Genomic DNA, 17,627 nt, shown 5'->3' on the forward strand with positions numbered 1-17,627 from the left:
ACCCACATACATTATCACACACATTATCACACATGCACACACATTGTTACTGTCACACACCTTGTCACATGCATACATACATACTTTTGTGTGGTTCAATTTCATCCCTTCTCCCTTTCCCCACTTGAGATTCTCATAGCTTCTATGAAAATGAGATACTTTTCTCTAAGTACAGCCATACATTTAAAAACTAAATCATCCCATACTTAGCATTTGTACATTAACCAAAAAAGATACATTGTTAGTAGCTTCCCTGGGGAGTCACTCTTTGGGGGAAAAAAAAGGCATAAAACCTCCAAGTCCTAATAAAATAACTTTCAGCCCCAGGAAGCAGGCCCTGGGCGCCTGCTGCTGGCAGGTATGGCCTCTGCCCCTCCTTTCCATCCTGGGCTGTTGCCCTGCTTTGTATCCTCCTGCTTCAGTGGGGAGGAAGCACACACAGAGATGCCCTGTGGAGAGGCTGGGCAGACTGGGCTCCTTTTGTGGAAAGGCTGCGAGGGCATTAGGACGGCTGTAGAGTTCTTGGTTGTTCGAGTGGGCAGCGTCCTTTTCCTTAGGTGTGCCTTGGTGCTCCCCACAGCAAGCACAGAACTCTGCCCCTTGGCAGCAGCTTAAAAAAATATTTGGTGAAATTAATTGCTCCTTGACTGGGTGCCTAGAGCCCACATGGTTATCACTGGTAACTGGGCCAGGGCAGATACAAAGAAGGGAAAGGTTAGTGTGGGTTGAAGTGAAGGCAAAGACTTGGGATGGAGGTGACCCGGGAGCTCGGCCTGGGCAGAGAAGAGGGGCAGAAGGAATTCAGACCCAAAGTCCCTGAGCAAAGGGAGAAGGACCAGTGGCCACGGCATGTTGGGGGATGAGTCTGACGGGATCAGTGGGGTAAGGCCAGAGCATTTCAAGAACCCTGCTGTGTGCCGGGCACAGTGCTGAGTCCTTAGGAGAAGAGCTGAGGCGGGGCAGGACGTAGCTAGGAAGTAGCTCTCCAGGGGGGCCACGATCTGTTACCTCGGCTTCAGTCACCATCACGAGGCAGACGCTTCCCACCTCCAGTGGTGCTGACCTGACCCCAACCCCTTAGCTGCCTGCCTCCCTGCTAAACCTTCCACTTCCAGACGTCCCTGTTTCTGTTGGGAGTACTGGCACCCTCCTGTCCCCCAGGCTTAGAACCTGGGGGTCATCCTCAAGAGGAGAGCTGGTCTACGTCCTGTCTCTGACATTCATAAGCTCTGTGAGCTTCTTATCTGTAAAATGGGCACAATAAAGCGTAGACCACCTCCTTCAGAGGACTGTTGTGAAGAAAGCAAGTGGGAGGCGTCCTGGCGTAGTGGATAGAGCCCTAGACTTGGCACCAAGGAGACCCGAGTTCAGATTTTGCCTCAAGCAGTTACCACTTGGGTGACTGTGAACAAGTCATTAACAATCCTCCCAAGGCTGTTGTGAGGATCGAATGAGACCAGGTCTGTGAAGCACTTTGCAGAGGCTGAGCTGTTTGCACAACCCAGGTGTTGGGTCAGTGAGTACTGGCCAGGGCCGCCGCTGGCTAGACTCCGCCAGGCTCTCTGCTAGGGCCAGGGCTGCTCCCCTCACCAGGCCCTTGGTGCCTGGACAGCTAGAGTCTCCTTCTTCTCCTCTCCCATCCATCCCTCATGATCTGGTGGGGGAATCTTGTCCAGGCCTGACCCTGGCTGTCCCCTGCTCAGAAACCCCAGAGCCAGACTGGGCTTTGGATTTGGGACCGCTGCGGTCCCCTCACTCAGTCCCTGCTCGTTTCAGGTGCGGCTAGGCCTTCCCGCAGTCTGGTCTCAGGGCCCTCCCCTGGAAGCGGGGCTGTCAATGCCGTGATCCTGGAGGCCTGGCGAGCCTCGAAGTGTCTGGCGTACCCCTGTGGCTTCTAACCCGACCAGGATGCACCACAGGCTCCAGGCTCTATTTTGACACTCAGGTCTGGAACCTCTGAACAGCAGTTTATATCTAGAAAAAGTTCCCCTCGAAATGACACCAAGCCTCCTGCTCATCCACATCCAAGGGAGGGTGCACTCACTTGCGGGCTTTCCAGGCCCTGCGCTGTGGATGCACGGATCCTTCTGCCTCATCCATCCAGCCACGAAGACACCCAGAAATTGTCAGCTAGACACGCTCTGTTCCCAAGAACCACTACCAAGGAGCGGCCTTGGGCTCTTCCTCAAGCTCTGAGGCATCTGGTGAATTCTGAATAAGGCACCAGGAAGTCAGCGCCCTCACTGGCAAAATAAGTCAAGCATCTCCTAATAGATGTCCTAGGCTCAGTCGAGAGCCAGGAACCTTGCGATGGTGGCAAGGAGGGGACTGGAGCCAGGCTTCGTGGGATTCCAGAAAGGAGGACCGTAGGGGCACAGGCTTCACAGTCCGAGGGATGCAAGGGAGTCCTCTCAAGCCCCAGAGAGTCTGGTGGGGAGGATGGAGCTGGGGGGACCTGAGGAGAAGAGCAGCCTCGAGGGACGAGGGGGCAAGGGATGGTCACTGAGCCCAGGAAGTGCCCTCCTCACTGTCAGCAGCCCTCCTCAGCCCCAAACTTATGGAAAACCCAAGGACACCCTTTCCCTGACAGTCTGTGGTGAAGCAAGCCAGGACAGAGAGAAAGGCTTCCTCAGGCTGCAGGATCAGGCAGCAGATCAAAGCTACCTGGGGGAGGCAGGGACTAGGCAGGGGCCACGTGAGTGGGAGGCTGAGACCGAGGAAAGCTCATGGAGGAGTGATTTGAATTTGGTACTGAAGGACAAATGGGATTGGAGAATGATGGGGAAAGGTGTGATGGTGGCTGCCTGTGCTGCTGACAGAGCCCCTGGGGGCCAGGACAGCACCTCGACCTCTGGCCCCTCGCCCTGGCACTCCCAGACTCCTGTGGGTCCCCGAGTCTCTAGTGTAGCTTCAATCTCTCCCTCCCCTTCACCTGCAGACATCCTACATCGTCCTGACACCACCTTCCCACCTTCCTCACCTTGCTCCTCCCTTTCACAGCAAAATCTCTAGAATGAGGAGCATGTGGATGAGGCCTCCAGCTGTTCCTTCACTCATTGACCTCTCAGGCCAGCTCTCTCCTTCCAAAGGCACCAGATGCTTGTTGATGGGCTGATGTACATAGAATGTAATGTGCATATTCTCCCCTCCTTTTTAGCCTGGTAAGATTTTTTGGTGTGGCCTCAAGGCTCATTTTCCTGTCCCCACCCATAGTGTACTGCTAGCATGTAATGGGCTTTTTTGGGGGGAAGGGAGAGGGGAAGGGGAGGCAGTTGGGGTTAAGTGACTTGCCCAAGGTCACACAGCTAGTAAGTGTTAAGTGTCTGAGGCTGAATCTGAACTCAGATCCTCCCAACTCCAGGGCCAGTGCTCTATTCACTGTGCCACCTAGCCGCCCCACATAGTAGGGGAAATAATAAGAGAAATATTGAATTCCTAGCAAAATTCAACCACAGCAAAGCAATTGGAAAATTCTTTGTCGGGTTCTAAAGTCCTTGTACCTTTGCCCCCAGTTTAACATTTGAACTTGGGAATGTTTCTCAGTGCCACAAAGGATCATTCAGTGTCTCCACGTGGACACCAGGCATCTGACGAAAGCCAGCCCGTCTTTGCCTGCCCAGCTCACAGTCCACCACACATGTGCCAAGGGTGGAGATGGCATCTGAGATGCCCCTGGGCCGCGCATTTGGAAGGCGCTCAGGGCTGGGGGAGGCACGAGGGCGTGAGGCAGGGCACTTACCTAGGTCGGAGCAGTGGACCACCCTTGAGTAGCACTGGCAGCCAAAGGGACAGGATGGAAAGAGATCGAAAGGGAAGAAGGGCATGATGGGCTGCCTCGTTGGGAAAAGAGAATTGTCATCGTCATCGTCATCTTCATCATCGTCGTCGGCCTCCATGTCTTTAAGCATCATGCTCTTCAGGGACAGATAGGAGGGGCTGGAGAGGGGCTTGGCAGCGCCCAAGGCCAGCAGCAGGAGAAGCACGAATTCCTTCATGTCTTCTCAGAGAAGGTGCCCGACCTGCAATGAGATGGAAAAGGGCAAGGGGGTCATAGCCTCGATGTCCAGAGTGGCACCGCCACCTGCCCACCCAGCCTTTGTTCACTCCTCGGCCCGGACCCTGGCTTCCGCCCCTGCTTCCTTCCTTAGGTTCTCAGCCTGGTTCACCTCTAAACCTGCCAGCTTACAGCATATTTGGGTCATCCAGCCCTGCCCCCCATTCTCTGGACTGTCACCCACACACAGCAGGGCCACCTTTCCCCACCCCTGGCCCCCAAATCCTCTCTTCTCCCTGCAGCATGGAGCAGAGGTGAGAAACATTGATGGGAAATGCGTATGGCCAGAGGTCCTTGTCTCTCTACTCACTGTGCACAAAGTAGGCTTTTTCTACCTTATAGGCCTATCTTGTTATTTATCTGTGTGCAAGGAGGCTGCTTGAAGCTGTGCCTTCTCACCAATAAATCGTGCTGTAAAATGTAGTTTTGACCCATCACAAGTATCCATGGTGCCTAAGTTCTCCAGTATACTTGGGGAGGGAGAGGTGGTCCCCAGACACCTAGGGACCTCCCAGGAGGCTCCCAAGCCCCTCTCTGGAGTGGCCTACCAGGAGGCTGGGGATGGAGAAGCTGCCCATTTATGGTGTGGCTTCTGGCCCACAGCTGCCCCTTGGCACCAGAAGGTTGGAAGTTCATCTCTGTGTCCCTTGTCTGGATTGTAGAGTCCTCGTTCTAATCTGGCGGTGCTCTGATTTGCCATTGTGCTCCTCAGCAGCCCTCAGACCTTCACTGATTTCATCACGTCCCCCCAGCAGAGTACCAAGAACATTACGGAACCCAAAGTGTGATAGCCCAGGAAGCCCCAGGCACCCCCTGCTGCCAGCACCCCTTCCCAAGGAGTATAGGGACTGTTCCTTGGCAGGCGGCCAGCAAACGACCTTAGTGGTGGCTTGGGAGAGCTGGGCACAAGAAACTTCAGTGGCATCTTCAGAGGGTGGAGAAGAAAGGTTGGGGGAAGAAAACTGCGGTCACAACTGTGAACAAGATGAAGGTGGAATAAAGGAGAGGCTATCAGCATAGGGAAGGGAAGGCTGTAGAACCAGAGGAGGGGAGGTTCATATAATAGAGGATAGGAATAGGAACCAGACCTGTGATTTCATTGATATTGGGAACTCCTGGATGAGGACCCTTCCTCTACCAGAACAGGTTACCTTCCATGCTGACTAAATCCCTAAAGGGGTCAGAAGCCTGTATCTGCCAGACATTAAGTTCATCTTCAGTACTTTGGGGCAATGGCAAAGGTGGGCGGAAGCTTGGGGTCAGTCAAAGTACTTTGCAGTTCCCTTGATGTGACCTAGCCCCCTCTCCTCCTCCATTTCTTCTCTGGGCCCGGCTCACTGTCTCTCTGCCCTGTCTGCCCCAGATACACTCACTGCTATATGATCTCTGTTGGGTGTTGACATCCAGGCACTTATCGCTGTTCATCCATGTGGTCATTTCTGTGTGGATGGTTGTTACCCTCCTCTGAGTGATGACAGATCCCTCCCAGGAGGCTCTGCATCAGCACAGCCGGCAGTCCCCCCCGCACAGGGAATGCCCCTTGACCTAGACTTGGCCCTTCACCGTGGGGAAAGCACACACCTCCCAGCATTATGCCTCACCTCCTGCTCAGGAGTGTCCCTGAGTGGACGATTGAATTACTACCATCACGTCCTTCGAGGAAGCCTGGGTGACCTTGATTTTGGGTGAGAGATGCCTTGCTTACTGAAAAGAGCCCATAAGGCAGTGTTTTGTTCTACCCAATCAAATACTATTTTCATCATCAACAAACAGTTGCCACAGTGAGAGCTTAGCAAAGTGCCTGTATATAGTAGGTGCTTAATAAGTGCTTGTTCCCTTCCCCCACTGGGATCTTGTGTTTTCTGCATCTTTCATCGGTCCATTGTTGAAAACCTTTGGACACCTGCCTGTTCCCTCCTACGTTTCTCCTCCAGGCCTCTCGGGAGGGTTTGTGTGGTGGGAGGGGAGCCATTTCATTCAGCAGGTGCCTCACATGTGGGTGCTCCCAGTCTCTCAGCTTCTTCCCCTTTCTGCTTCCTTCCTGAGCGCCTCAGGGGCTGGGAGATTGGCGTCCAGATCCTGGATGGAGAAAACAGCTTCTTGCAGTGATGCTGCACGCCAGTCTTTTCTGTTTTCTCCCTTGAGTGACCGGGGCATGACCTCCTCTCTGCGTTATGAGACTGTCCTGCTCCTGGTCTTCAGTCCTCCTTCTCCGAAGGACTTTCCAGACGAGCTTACGCCCCAGCTCGATGCCGCTTTGGCCATCATCTCTCTCCACCCAGACGTTAATGGGTGAGACGATTTCTGGGCTCTTGTGGTCGCCGTGGTAGAACTACCGATTTGCTCGGGTTCAGCTTCTGGTGTAAGTGGCCACAATCAGTGTCAATACCTCTTCTGGTGTCCATTTCCCACCGTTAGATTTTCTGTAACGTGTTTATCTCGTTTGTAGTTAAGTCTTTTTAATTGTGTGGCATGTAGTTTTCTCATTACTGATCTTTCTTCTGGGTTATTAAAGATTTCATTCTTAGCTCTGATGAGTCAATGGTTTGACAGCAAATCAAACAGCCGACCCAAGGATCCTCCCACGTCCAGGATGAGTATTTTCCTCTGTTAAAAACGTCTTTTCCATGTTGTTACTTGGTATTTTCAGTGGCCAGCACCAGCCCATTTGCTTTTTAAAGGAAGTGACTGCTTCCGCACAATCCACATGTCTTTGGCCTCCCTGATTCCTTCCTCCTGAACTCGACTTCCTCATGACTCTCTCCCCTTCCCTCCTCTTCCCCTCTTGGCACTGAAGTCCCCAAGCATCAGAGAGTCTAGTAAGTGGAGAGGGAGGGTCTCCACCCCTTAGTCCTCAGCCACCCAGGCGCAGCACCTCTCGGCTCCTGGGGCCACCCTGGCCAGCCCAGGAGAAGCTCTGAGAGCCTGCACACTGCTGGCATTGTCTTTGAGAACATAGGGTCACCTCCATAGCAGAGAGGAAATCCTGCCTTTGATCAGTCAGTCAATCAGTGAACATCTGTGAAGCATCGACTGTGTGCCAGACAAGGTGCTGATTGCGAGGAATTTAAGGAAGAAAAAAAAGGAAAAGGCTGTGCCCTTAAGGGGGGAAGGGGGGACGAGGCGGGGAGCATGATGGTAAAGTCCAGATGGGAGCAGCTGGGCACCTTAGTTAGTCCACATGGGGAAACTGAGGCCCAGAGGGGCTGGTGGTTTAGTCTATGCTCCTGTCCAGCCATCCCTCATCACACACACATGCACACATACTCACTCTCACACATGCACATGCTCACGCACACACACATACACATGTGTGCGCGCGCGCACACACACACACACACACACACACCAGACTGGGCTTCCTGTGACCCTCCCTCACTCTCCTGCTCTGGGCCAAAAGTCAGCTAACACTGATTACAGACCTGCTGTGTGAGGCACCGTTCTAAGATAGGTCAGAGGCCCTTCCCTTGAGGAGCCCCCAGTCTCATGGGGGAAAAGCCATGCAAACACCTATGGACAGATGAGCTGGGGGCAGCATAACTGGGGCCTGCTCAGAGGGATGGCCTGAGATGGAGGAGGCCTGGGAAAGGCTTCCTGCCCAAAGTGGGCTTTTGGCCAGGCCTGGAAGAGAGTGACACTGCCCCCAGATGGAGTGTCCTTGCAGGTAGCATGCCCAGCCTCTCCCAGCAGCACCCCTGCTTTTGGGTCCCCATGAATGGTGTTTCCCCTCTTCCTGTAGAAGCTTGTTGAGGGCAGGGGCTCAGGTCACTTCTGCATATGTGCTCAGGCCAGTGTTTGGCATGCAGTAGGTGCATAATGAATGCCCCTCCCTTCTTTCCTTCCTTCCCTTCTCCCTCCCTTCCTTCCTTCCTCCCTCCCTTCTTTCCTTCCTCCCTCCCTTCCTCCCTCCCTTCTTCCCTCCCTCCCTTCCCCCTGGCCAGGGTAGGTGACTCCCAGCTCCCCCTGCTCTTACTTTGTCGTTAACTCCTGGTGACTTGAAGCAGCCCCCTCCCCCTCTCCAGGCCTCACTCTTCTCCCCCATATAAAGGAGGAGCCCGGCTTCCATGACCCCAAAGATCTCTTCTGTCCAGTATTCTGTGATTCTGCTCCATCATCCACCCTGTGCGATTAACCAAGATTAGCTCCTCTTTTTCTAAGCCATTTTTGAGGACAGAACCAGGGGTGTGCCCATGGGTCTACTACATTCATTTCAACAAATATTAATTATTTACTGTGTGCAAAGCACTTTGTAATGGTGGCAGACCCGAAAGATTGAAAGGAAAAAAATAACCAGTCCTGGCCAGCTGGGAGCTTCTGGTTTTTTTGGGGGAAGCGGTGTATAAGTGTGAGGGTGGGGGATGGGATATATATAGATAGGGGCAGGTGTGTTGGGTGGGGGCATGGGTGTGAGTGACTGGAGGCGGGGCGGGGGGTAGGCATGTGTGGGGGTGTGCAGCACATCCACAGAGAGATGACTCCAAGATAATTAGTGCTTTCAGGGAAAGGCAGGCCAGGATGGGCCAGATTTCACAAATGAGCCTTGAAGAAAGGTGATTCCAACCCCCGGAGATAAGAAGGGCTGTGTCGTGTGGCCTAGCTCTTGTGGATGAGGGTGCGAGTTACTAAACCACTTCATCCAGGCTGTTTTGCAGGGCGTCAGAGCTTCTCCTTGTGAGCCTCCTGGGCTTTCCCCTAGGAGCCCCCAGGTCCTTTGGCAGCCTCAAGGCCTTTCCAGTCAGGGGCCTGTCAGTGCAGTACTGGCCTCATAGGAGGTGATTCATAAATGCTTACTCCCTCCCCAGTGGGATATGGGAGCTTTGTGCTAGGGAGGGGGGATCAGTGGGTCTTAAAGAGCTGGACAGAGAGCCCTTGTTTGGTTTTTGGAGGGTTGGGTTTCCTTGTGGTGGATATTTAGAGTCAAAAGACTTGGGTTCAAATCCCAGCAGTGCCATGGAGGCTCTCTCTGTCTTACCTTGTTTCTCTCCTATTCCCAAAAGTGAATCGGTTTCCCCTCCTCTGACTGAGAGTGAGGATGATAGTGTTTATAAAACCCTTTAAGGTTTGCAAAGTGCTTTACAAGTATGTCATCTGATCTTCGAGGCAACCCTGGGAGACCAATCCCTATTTTACAGGTAAGGAAACTGAGGCCGACAGATGCTAAGTGACTTGGGTCACACCGCTAGGAAATGTTTAAAGCAGGACTCACGCTCAGCTCTGGCTGACGGTGCCTTGTGCATTCTGTCCCAGGATCGGAGATCCTTGTGGAAAGGACCTCCTCCTGGCATGCCTGATGCCAGGGAAGCTTTCCCAGCCACGAGGATGAAGAAGAGCCTGCTCTGGGCACTGGCGAATTGCGTCGGCTTGTTTGGCCACATTCTGCTTTGGCCCAGTGGGCCCTTCCCAGCGAGCCCTGCAGCCCCTCTCTTATGTTCTCTCCCTGTGCCTGGATCTGCAGAGACCAGGTCCTGAAAAAGTCATCTTCCCATTAGGATTCCTTCCGGGGCCCCAGAGCATCCTTCCAGTGTCTCTGGTCTTTCCCACAGTCACGAAGCAGGACCCAGAGTCAGGAAGACCCGAATTTGAATCCTGCCTAAGATACTCAGCAGCTCTGTGGCTGTAAGCAGGTTACTTAATGTCTCTGGGCTTGTTCCCTCTTCTCTAATGGGTGTCATGATAGCACCTACCCGATAGAGTTGTTATGAGGACCCGAGCCCTGTGTGTGAAGAGCTTGGCGTGTCTCAGCCCCCTGCCCATGTTAGCCATCATTATCACTAAGGTCCTGTGGTGTTTTACTACCACATGTCTATTAAATCCTTAATTTCTTGGACTCTGCAGCCTCTGCAAGGGAGCTGAAGAGCCCCTGGTCCAGCTGAACCCTCCACCCCTGGGGCCAGAGAGCCTGCAGCCAGCCCATTTAAAGCAGCAGCTCTTCCCCTCACCACACCAGGGCTAATTCAGAGTGGGCTTTTGTTTGAAAAAGAAGAGTCAGATCAATGAAATAAATGTTCAGTGAGACCGACCCTGTATCCCAAGAACCAGGGCCAGAAAGTGGCCTGAGCACGGCATTCTATGGAGAGCTCCCAGGTGAGGAGACTCTGCCAGAGCCAGTTGGCTCCTCTGCAACCCCCAGAGTCCCAGAGAATTGCCTTCAGCAGGGAGAGGGTCATTAACTTTCCCAAGGTCATACAGCCAGCTTTGAGGTCAGCTCCCTGCCCACTACACAAAAATAAGGCATTTTTTAATTTATTCCTGTTTTGACATTCTGAATCTGACAGGCAGATTTCTAAATTTCTAAAAACTGACCTTACATATATGTGCAACATTTTAGAATTCTATGAGTAAAGGTCTTTTTCAAGAATAAGCTTGGCAGTTTGAGCAGTGATTTCCCAGCAGAAATCGGACTGTTCTGAACTCTGGCAGAGGCCATTTCCCCAAGCCACGCTTCCCTTCTCCTCTTCATTCTGTCTTCCTCCAGTTTGCATCATGTTTCATATCTACCAAATAGAATGCCCTGGTCCTTGTTTTAAAGGCAGGTGAATGGAACAGCTCTATGTCTAAGTAAACAAAGAAGCTTGTGTATTAGGTGCCTGTGCTTGGTTTTTTCCCCCGAGTCAGTAGCCCTTAAACAAGAACAAAACGCCATCCAGCTCCCAACATTCCAATGTAGGTGGCCCTGAGCCAAGGCTGCAGCCCGTGGCCCCTGTTCTGTGGATTCCCAGGAGAGATGCACGCTTCGCTTAGGGCACTGGGCGCTCCATTCCAGCACTGAATCACGGCCATGCCTTTCTGTATCTGTCTCCCTGCTATGGGTGAGGGACATCATCATGTTTATCATGACAACTGGTAAAGACCCATGTTGATTTTACAAGAGAGATCCCAGCCTTGTCTGCTTGGGGCTGAGCAGCTACCGAGAGGTTCTCTCTGTGAGCAAAGTGGGACTGAGTTTTCATAGTTCCTTTTGCCCCTTTATGACATGAAAAAAAAACTTAGATTCTACCACAGACTGGAGGTCAGCTGTTCAGAACTTGTCAAAATCAGTCCCAGTATTTCAGTTTCCCATGTAGAGAAACAAGACAGACGTGGGGGCACCGAGATCTCTCTCCCATTCTTCTTTCATTAATCAGCACACATGACGTTAAGGTGCAAAGGCATTGAAAGCAAACATCTTCTCGTGGATTTTCTATTAATTTTAGAAATCAGCTATAGTCATTTTTATGGTAAGATACAAAAACTCAGTAATGTTGAATTCATGGTTAACCTGTTTAGAAGTAAATGATCTTGTGTCTACGAGGCTAGAAAGAGATGAACTTTTATACTTTTCTGTAAATCATAAACATGTAAAGAAAAGCTTTTCCCTTTGGGGAGATTTGTTGATTTTTTAAAACTCCAATAGTTTGTGGTGGTTTTTGTCTTAATCACCATGACGGACAAAAAGAGACCGAGCAGATTCATTTCTTATCTTGGGATCATGTTCCCAAGCCAATGTAATTTTTCTTATGTCAACATCCCCTTATCATCATGAAAAACAAACTCTTTCTAACATTCTGCTATCTGTCTGCAGAAGACAGACCGAGGAAGTCAGACACCCAGAAAACCTACCTTTTAAGACGAGAGCGATCCTGACAGTGTAGTTTTCCAGCACACACCAAGGGTAAGGTCAGGAGAATGTCAGCCTTGTCCCGCTCTCTGAAGAGAGGAGATGCGGAGATGCCCTGGACCCCGGAGGTGCCTGCCCCCAGCACTCCCGGTGCAGCTGGCACTCTGGCTGACACTGGAATAAATGGCTTCTCCAGATTATCCCATCTTAGTGCTGAGGAGTGAGATTAAGGCTTCTCATTGCTCATATGTTTTCCATCACTGTTTGTATCGGAGCCAAAACTTCTCGTTAAACTCTAGACGTCTACTGGAAGAATCTGGAAGAAAAAAAAAACAACCCATGCGATGTAATAATGCATGGCTTCTCGCCATTGAAGGGAGAGTGAAATCCATTCAAGAAGTCAGTTCCTGGTGGTAGGAAAACCTCCATGACAAGGTGTGACCATTAAGTGCTCCCTGCCTTCCCCCCTCCCCCAGTGGAGTAAACATAATCGTCAGGCAGCAAGCATTTCTTAACCAAATGTCTGCTCAAGTCAGTCCCTTTTCCTACTAGGAGAGCCTGGGGGGTTGGCATGTTGACCTTGGGAATCTCTTCCGCCTTTATGATTCCAGGGATGGGGGACCCAAGCATCTCAGGTATCTGAGCAGAAGCCCCTCTGACCCTGCCCTTTGGGTGGTGGCAGCAGCACTGTTTTCAGACATTAATATTGTGCCCCAATCCCAACACTGCACCTTCTCCGTCCCCATCCTTCCTGGGGGAGAAAACCTGTTGCCTGGATATTTGTGAGTGCACACAAGCCTCCAGACTACTCTCAGATTTATAAGGAATGTGTGAAGTTTTGGGTAGGCTCCCTTGGGGGTGTTTGTGGCCTTTCCTCCAATGGAGAGCAGCCTCTCAGATGGCCTGAGCAGGTAAAGAGCTTTCACTGAGCCTAGAGGCACTGATTGGTCTTGGATCAAGGCAGTCAGCATGACACTGAGCAGACAAGACAGAAGTCGTCAGACATTAGAGGAGCTGCCTCACCCCCATCTTTTACAACTGGAGGAAGCAGAAAACCAGGGAGGGTCAGAGCCAACATATGGAACAAGGAGAACATAGAGCCAGGCCCTTGGATGCCATGGCCTGGAGCCTCTCCTCATTCCCAAACTCCCTATGCCCTGAGCAGCCAGCTGGGGCTCCCCTGGCACCAGGACCCTGCCTGCCTCTTTCTCCTTTAGTCTTTCAGAAGTGTGCTGCCCAGTGGCCCCAGACAGCTTCAATAAACAAACACTTGCAAAAAGACCCCAGAGTTTTCCCTCCCAGCCTCACTGACACAAGAACTCTATTACTTCTTGTTAGAGTCAAAGGGAATCCAGTTTGAAGTAACATCTCATGAAGTAAATGATGAGTTGGTACAAATCAGTAAATGCCTTCAGGCCCAGATATTTTCCCACCAGGGGCCAGGCAGCACTGCCCCAAATCGGGCTCTCAGAAATGCCCCCTCCAGATGTTGTCCCTTGGCTAGATATGGGCAACAGGAAGTAGCCGACATTCCAGAGCAAGGGTACAAATGACCCACCCAGCCTGGGCACATCCTTCTGTTTTCTTTGCAGGAACTGGTGGCAGTGGGGAACTGTCCACAGCTGAAGGTCGTTTTTTTCAAAGCCCAGATGGCAGAGTTAGTCCCCAAAGCTGGAGCTCAAAAGACTTTCCATGTGGATGCAGCTCTGGGGCTCATCTATGTAGATACTGTCTCGAGCCTGGACCACAGTGGCAAGGACACCCCCATACTGATGAACCATACCAGTGGCTTGGCCTCCCAGCTTGATAGTGGTCTTTGTCTACCTTACAAGAAGTCACTCTGTTGCTTTTAATGATGCTCCCAGCTCCCCGGCCCCTTCTTGCTGAAGAATGATGGCTCTTGGCCTCTGCCTCTGGCCTGACCTGGACCCCTACCCTGGGGAGAGTCAATAGAAGCCCCAGATGTGGCATTACTGAATTCTAGGTAGGAAGGGCGGAACATTAGCATCCCCTTTGGAAAATGTTCCCTCCTCCCTCTCTCCCACTCAGGAACTCCCTTGGGGTCCTCTCCTAAGGGAAAGCCTGTTCAGAGGGCTTCGCCTCCGCTCCCAGGTTCTTACAGAATGTTCCTGAGAGGCTATCAGAGGGATAAAACTGACCGAGCCTGGATGGGGTGTCTGAGAGGAGAGAAGCAGCTGAGAAGCAGCTTAGTGCATTGTCTGAACCAACATGGGCCTAAAGTCCTGAGCCCTCTTCAGTCCAAGCGACCAAAGGGACCTCCTCTTCTGGTCCAATCAGCAGGCTAGAGCACCCCATGAAAGAATGGGGAGAAGGCAGCCAAGGAAATGGAAGATTGGACTTGTAGTCAGGTAGCCCTGGCTTCCAATCCCACTTCTGACCTACACGCTAGTGGTGCGGCCCTAGGTGAGTCACTGAACATTCTCTCTTCTCATGTTCTCATCTGTAAAATGGGTATAGTTCCCCCCTCTCAGGTTTATTGTAACATTCAATGAGACTCTACACACAAAATGACATAGAAATTTCATTGGTATTATTGTTGTCATGGTAAAGGCTTTCAGGTCCCAGCTTCCCCAGAGGGAGGAAATTCATAGGTTGAGGCAATTATTCTGTTGATTCAGTCATAGAACAAGTTTTTGGAGTGAAATTATTCAGGTAATGACCTCAACCCTACAGGGTTACACCCTAAAAATGAAATTACTTTGGAACTATTGGGGTAAGAATGTTTGGAAATGTGTCTATGGGTAAGTTTGTGCATAGAATTAATAGCGATCCATGTTTAATTGGATAACTGTTTTAAAAGTGAATTAATTTCTTCACTCCAGAACAGAGGTTCTTAACCTAGGGGCCTTGCTAGGCAGGTTTTGAGGGGCCATGGATGGAAAAAAAAAAATGACATCCTTATTTTCACCAACTACTTTAGGAAACTTAGCATTTCCTTCAATTATTTAAACCTGATTCCGAGGAAGGGTCCCTGTCCCTGGACTTTACCAGGCTGCCTACTCCAGGGTCCATGGCTCAAAATAGGCCACAAGACCCTGCTGTAGAATGCAGCATCACTGGTGGTTTCTTTGGCTCTGCAGTACTTATCAGGGAAACAGATGCTCTCCTGGCAAGCTGCATTTCTGCACCAGCCCAAGTCTCCAAAGCCGGCTAGAGTGGGGGTGGGTGGGGAAGGGGACGATTCAGGCCTGGGCCAGCCCCCTGCCATCCAAGGCCACCTCAGCATTCTTGTGCAAGCACTATTCTCAGCTTCTTGAATATCTTTTATATTTTTTCCTGCATCCCTGTCATTTTCTGATATACCCCCATGAAAGCCTCTGTTGTAGGGAAGAGGAAAAATGCTGAGCCCCTGGTTCCTGGAGCCAAGATTATTCTTTCCATGGGGATGAATTCTTAGGTCTTCCCAGTATTTTCCATATAGTCATTACATATAGGGCTCTCTCCACACTTCTTGCTTGTCTGTGAACCAGGTCAGAGGAGGCCTCGCAAGTTCCGCTGACATCTTCAGGCTCATCATTTCTTCAGGGTTCTGGATATTCAAGTGCATTCATATTACCTTTCTGTGTTAGGGCACACCCCCATAGGTGGCCAGCCCCTTTGCTTCCTTTTCTTGCTGCTTAAAAGTGCTATTAGGAATCTTTTTTTTTCCCCAAAAAAGATCTTTCATTTTGTATTTGACCTCCTTGAGGTAGATTTCATTTCAATAGACATTTATTAAACACCTATCTTGTGGCACCACTGTGCTAAGAGCTAGGGATGCACACACACACACACACACACACTCCCTGCCCTCAAGGCACGTACAGTCTAATGAGGTAATAACAAGACACAAAAGGAAGCTGAAAGGGGTGGGGGGGAGGAAAAGGGATGGAAAATGGGGGGGAGGGCCTCTGGAAAAGCCATTGGAGATGTCCTGAAGTAGTGTAACTAGGAGAAAAGCAGGAACTGTCTGAGCTGAGTGCTCTCCTTCAGTGGAAATTTGGAGTTCCCAGGCCCCCTCCAGTCTGAGGGACCAAAGGGAGAGCCTAGAATGAGAGGAGAGAGAAGTCAAAAGTCCCACGCTTGTGCAGCCAGGAGAAAACACTGAGCTCTTTTTTAAAATGGGGCTTGAGGTGCATGTTCCCCTAACATTTCTTAAACACCTACTGTGTGCTTAGCCGGGGCAGAGGGCAGTGATGGGGTGGAGGGCCAAGGCTGAGGACATCTAGGATATTGAAGTGATCCCAGTCTTGAGCCTTCTGGGGCTCTGCAGAGGGCTCAGTCTGGTACATGGGGCCAAAGGGTATCAGCAACTCAGTCATTTTTCTTGCCTAATTGTTTTCCGGAAGGACTGGACCAGTTCAGAATCTCAGCACTAGATATTAATTAGTGTGTCTGTCTTCCTCCAGACTTTCTTACATGAACTGTTTACATTTCTGACCATTTTTGCCATTTTCTGGATGTGCCATGAAACATCGATTTTTCCCACTGGGATTTCCCTTCCTCGGGGTCTGTAGCACTTTTTTCATATAGTCCTTGAACATTTGCATTTCTTCTGAAGACTCTTTTTTTTTTGGCCTCCTGCCACTCTTTATAATTTGGAGAATGGTGGCCAGCTGTGCATTTTCATGTGGCTTCCCTGGCCTGCTTGGTTCTCAGGCTTATCAGAACCATTGGTCCATCCCCCTCCAGAATAGCTCCCATCATGAAGCTCTTTCTGTGGTGGCCAAGAACTGGAAATTGGGGATATGCCCATCAATTGGGGAATGGCTGAACAAGTTGTGGTATATGAATGTCATGGAACACTATTGTGCTATGAGAAATGATGAACTGACAGGCTTCAGAAAAACCTGGAAAGACTTCCATGAACTGATGCTGAGTGAGGGGAGCAGAACCAGGACATCGTACACAGTAACAGCCACAGTCTGCGATGACTGATTTTGACAGACATTAGCCCTTCTCAGTAGTGCAAGGACCTAAAACAAGTCCAGAGGACTCATGATGGAAAATGCCATCCACATCCCGAAAAAGAACTGTGGAGTCTGAATGCAGAGAAAAGCAGACTGTTTTATTTTTGTTTATTTGTTTGATTTTGTTTTTCTTTCTCATGGTTTCTCCCATTCATTATAATTCTTCTATGCAACATGACTAATGTGAAAATGTGTTTAATAGGAATGTATGTGTAGAGCCAATATCAGATTGCAGGCCGACTGGGGGAGGAAGGAGGAAGGAGGGGGAGAAAATTGAAAACTTAGGGAAGTGGATGTTTAAAGCTAAAAATTAATAAACTAATAAAATTAAATAAAATAAAAAATGAATAGCTCCCCCCTCCATCCTCCTCTTTCTGCCTACTCAGCATCACTAGCCAGTATTTCAGTAAACTCCTGATTTGGCCTTCCTGTCTCCAGACCCCAGTCCATCCCATGAAGAAGCAGGGTCATGCCAGGAATAGAGCTCTGGCCCAGAAGATCTGAGCCCCAATACAGCCTCCTAGAAGTCTTCCCTAATCCCTCTTCTTTCTCTTGCCTTCCCTCCTTTTTGCATGTTCTTCCTCATTAGACTGTGAGCCTCCTGGGGGCAGGGACTGTCTTTTACCTGTCCTTGGATCACCGGCATTTCCTACATGTAGGAAGTGAAATCTGGCAGGCTCCTAGCTAGAGGGAGGGGTCACTAAACCATGGTTGGTTTCCACAGCAGAGGACAACAGTGCCTCCTGCCCCTTGGGTGGGTCTCCTGCCTTTGGGTGGAGCATGAAGCAGAGCGAACTTGTCCAGACCCTGTAGGCAGAGACAGGTTGGGACCCACCCTCATCCTTTCTGGCTGCACGTGCACCCTTTGGTGGGATCACTGATGGTTCCGAGGAGACCGTCCATGTCTACTAGTGCCTGAGATATTAGAAGAGTGGCAGCTCTAGAGTTTGGATACATAATGACTGTATTAGAAGAGTGGCAGCTCTAGAGTTTGGATACATAGTGA

The 17,627-nt window shown here is 50.6% G+C and overlaps 2 protein-coding genes across 5 annotated transcripts in view; one reads left to right on the forward strand and one right to left on the reverse strand.

Annotated features, from left to right (window-relative positions):
* ASPN (asporin) overlaps positions 1-11,936 on the reverse strand; it is a 28,325-nt gene extending 16,389 nt beyond the window's left edge. The window contains exons 1-2 of the mRNA XM_069084433.1: positions 11,654-11,936; positions 3,740-4,019 (exon numbers count right to left, since the gene is read on the reverse strand). Of these exons, the coding sequence (XP_068940534.1) occupies positions 3,740-3,995 (256 nt within the window). The 5' untranslated portion in view covers positions 3,996-4,019; positions 11,654-11,936. The remainder of the gene's footprint in view (positions 1-3,739; positions 4,020-11,653) is intronic.
* Positions 1-17,627, forward strand: part of CENPP (centromere protein P) — a 181,748-nt gene that overhangs the window by 81,912 nt on the left and 82,209 nt on the right. The gene's annotated exons all lie outside the window — the stretch shown is intronic.

This window comes from Petaurus breviceps, unplaced genomic scaffold (genome assembly GCF_028583685.1).
Source record: "Petaurus breviceps papuanus isolate PSGF00001 unplaced genomic scaffold, PetGlider_PUasm1.0 174, whole genome shotgun sequence".
In the NCBI taxonomy this organism is placed as follows: Eukaryota; Metazoa; Chordata; class Mammalia; order Diprotodontia; family Petauridae; genus Petaurus; species Petaurus breviceps.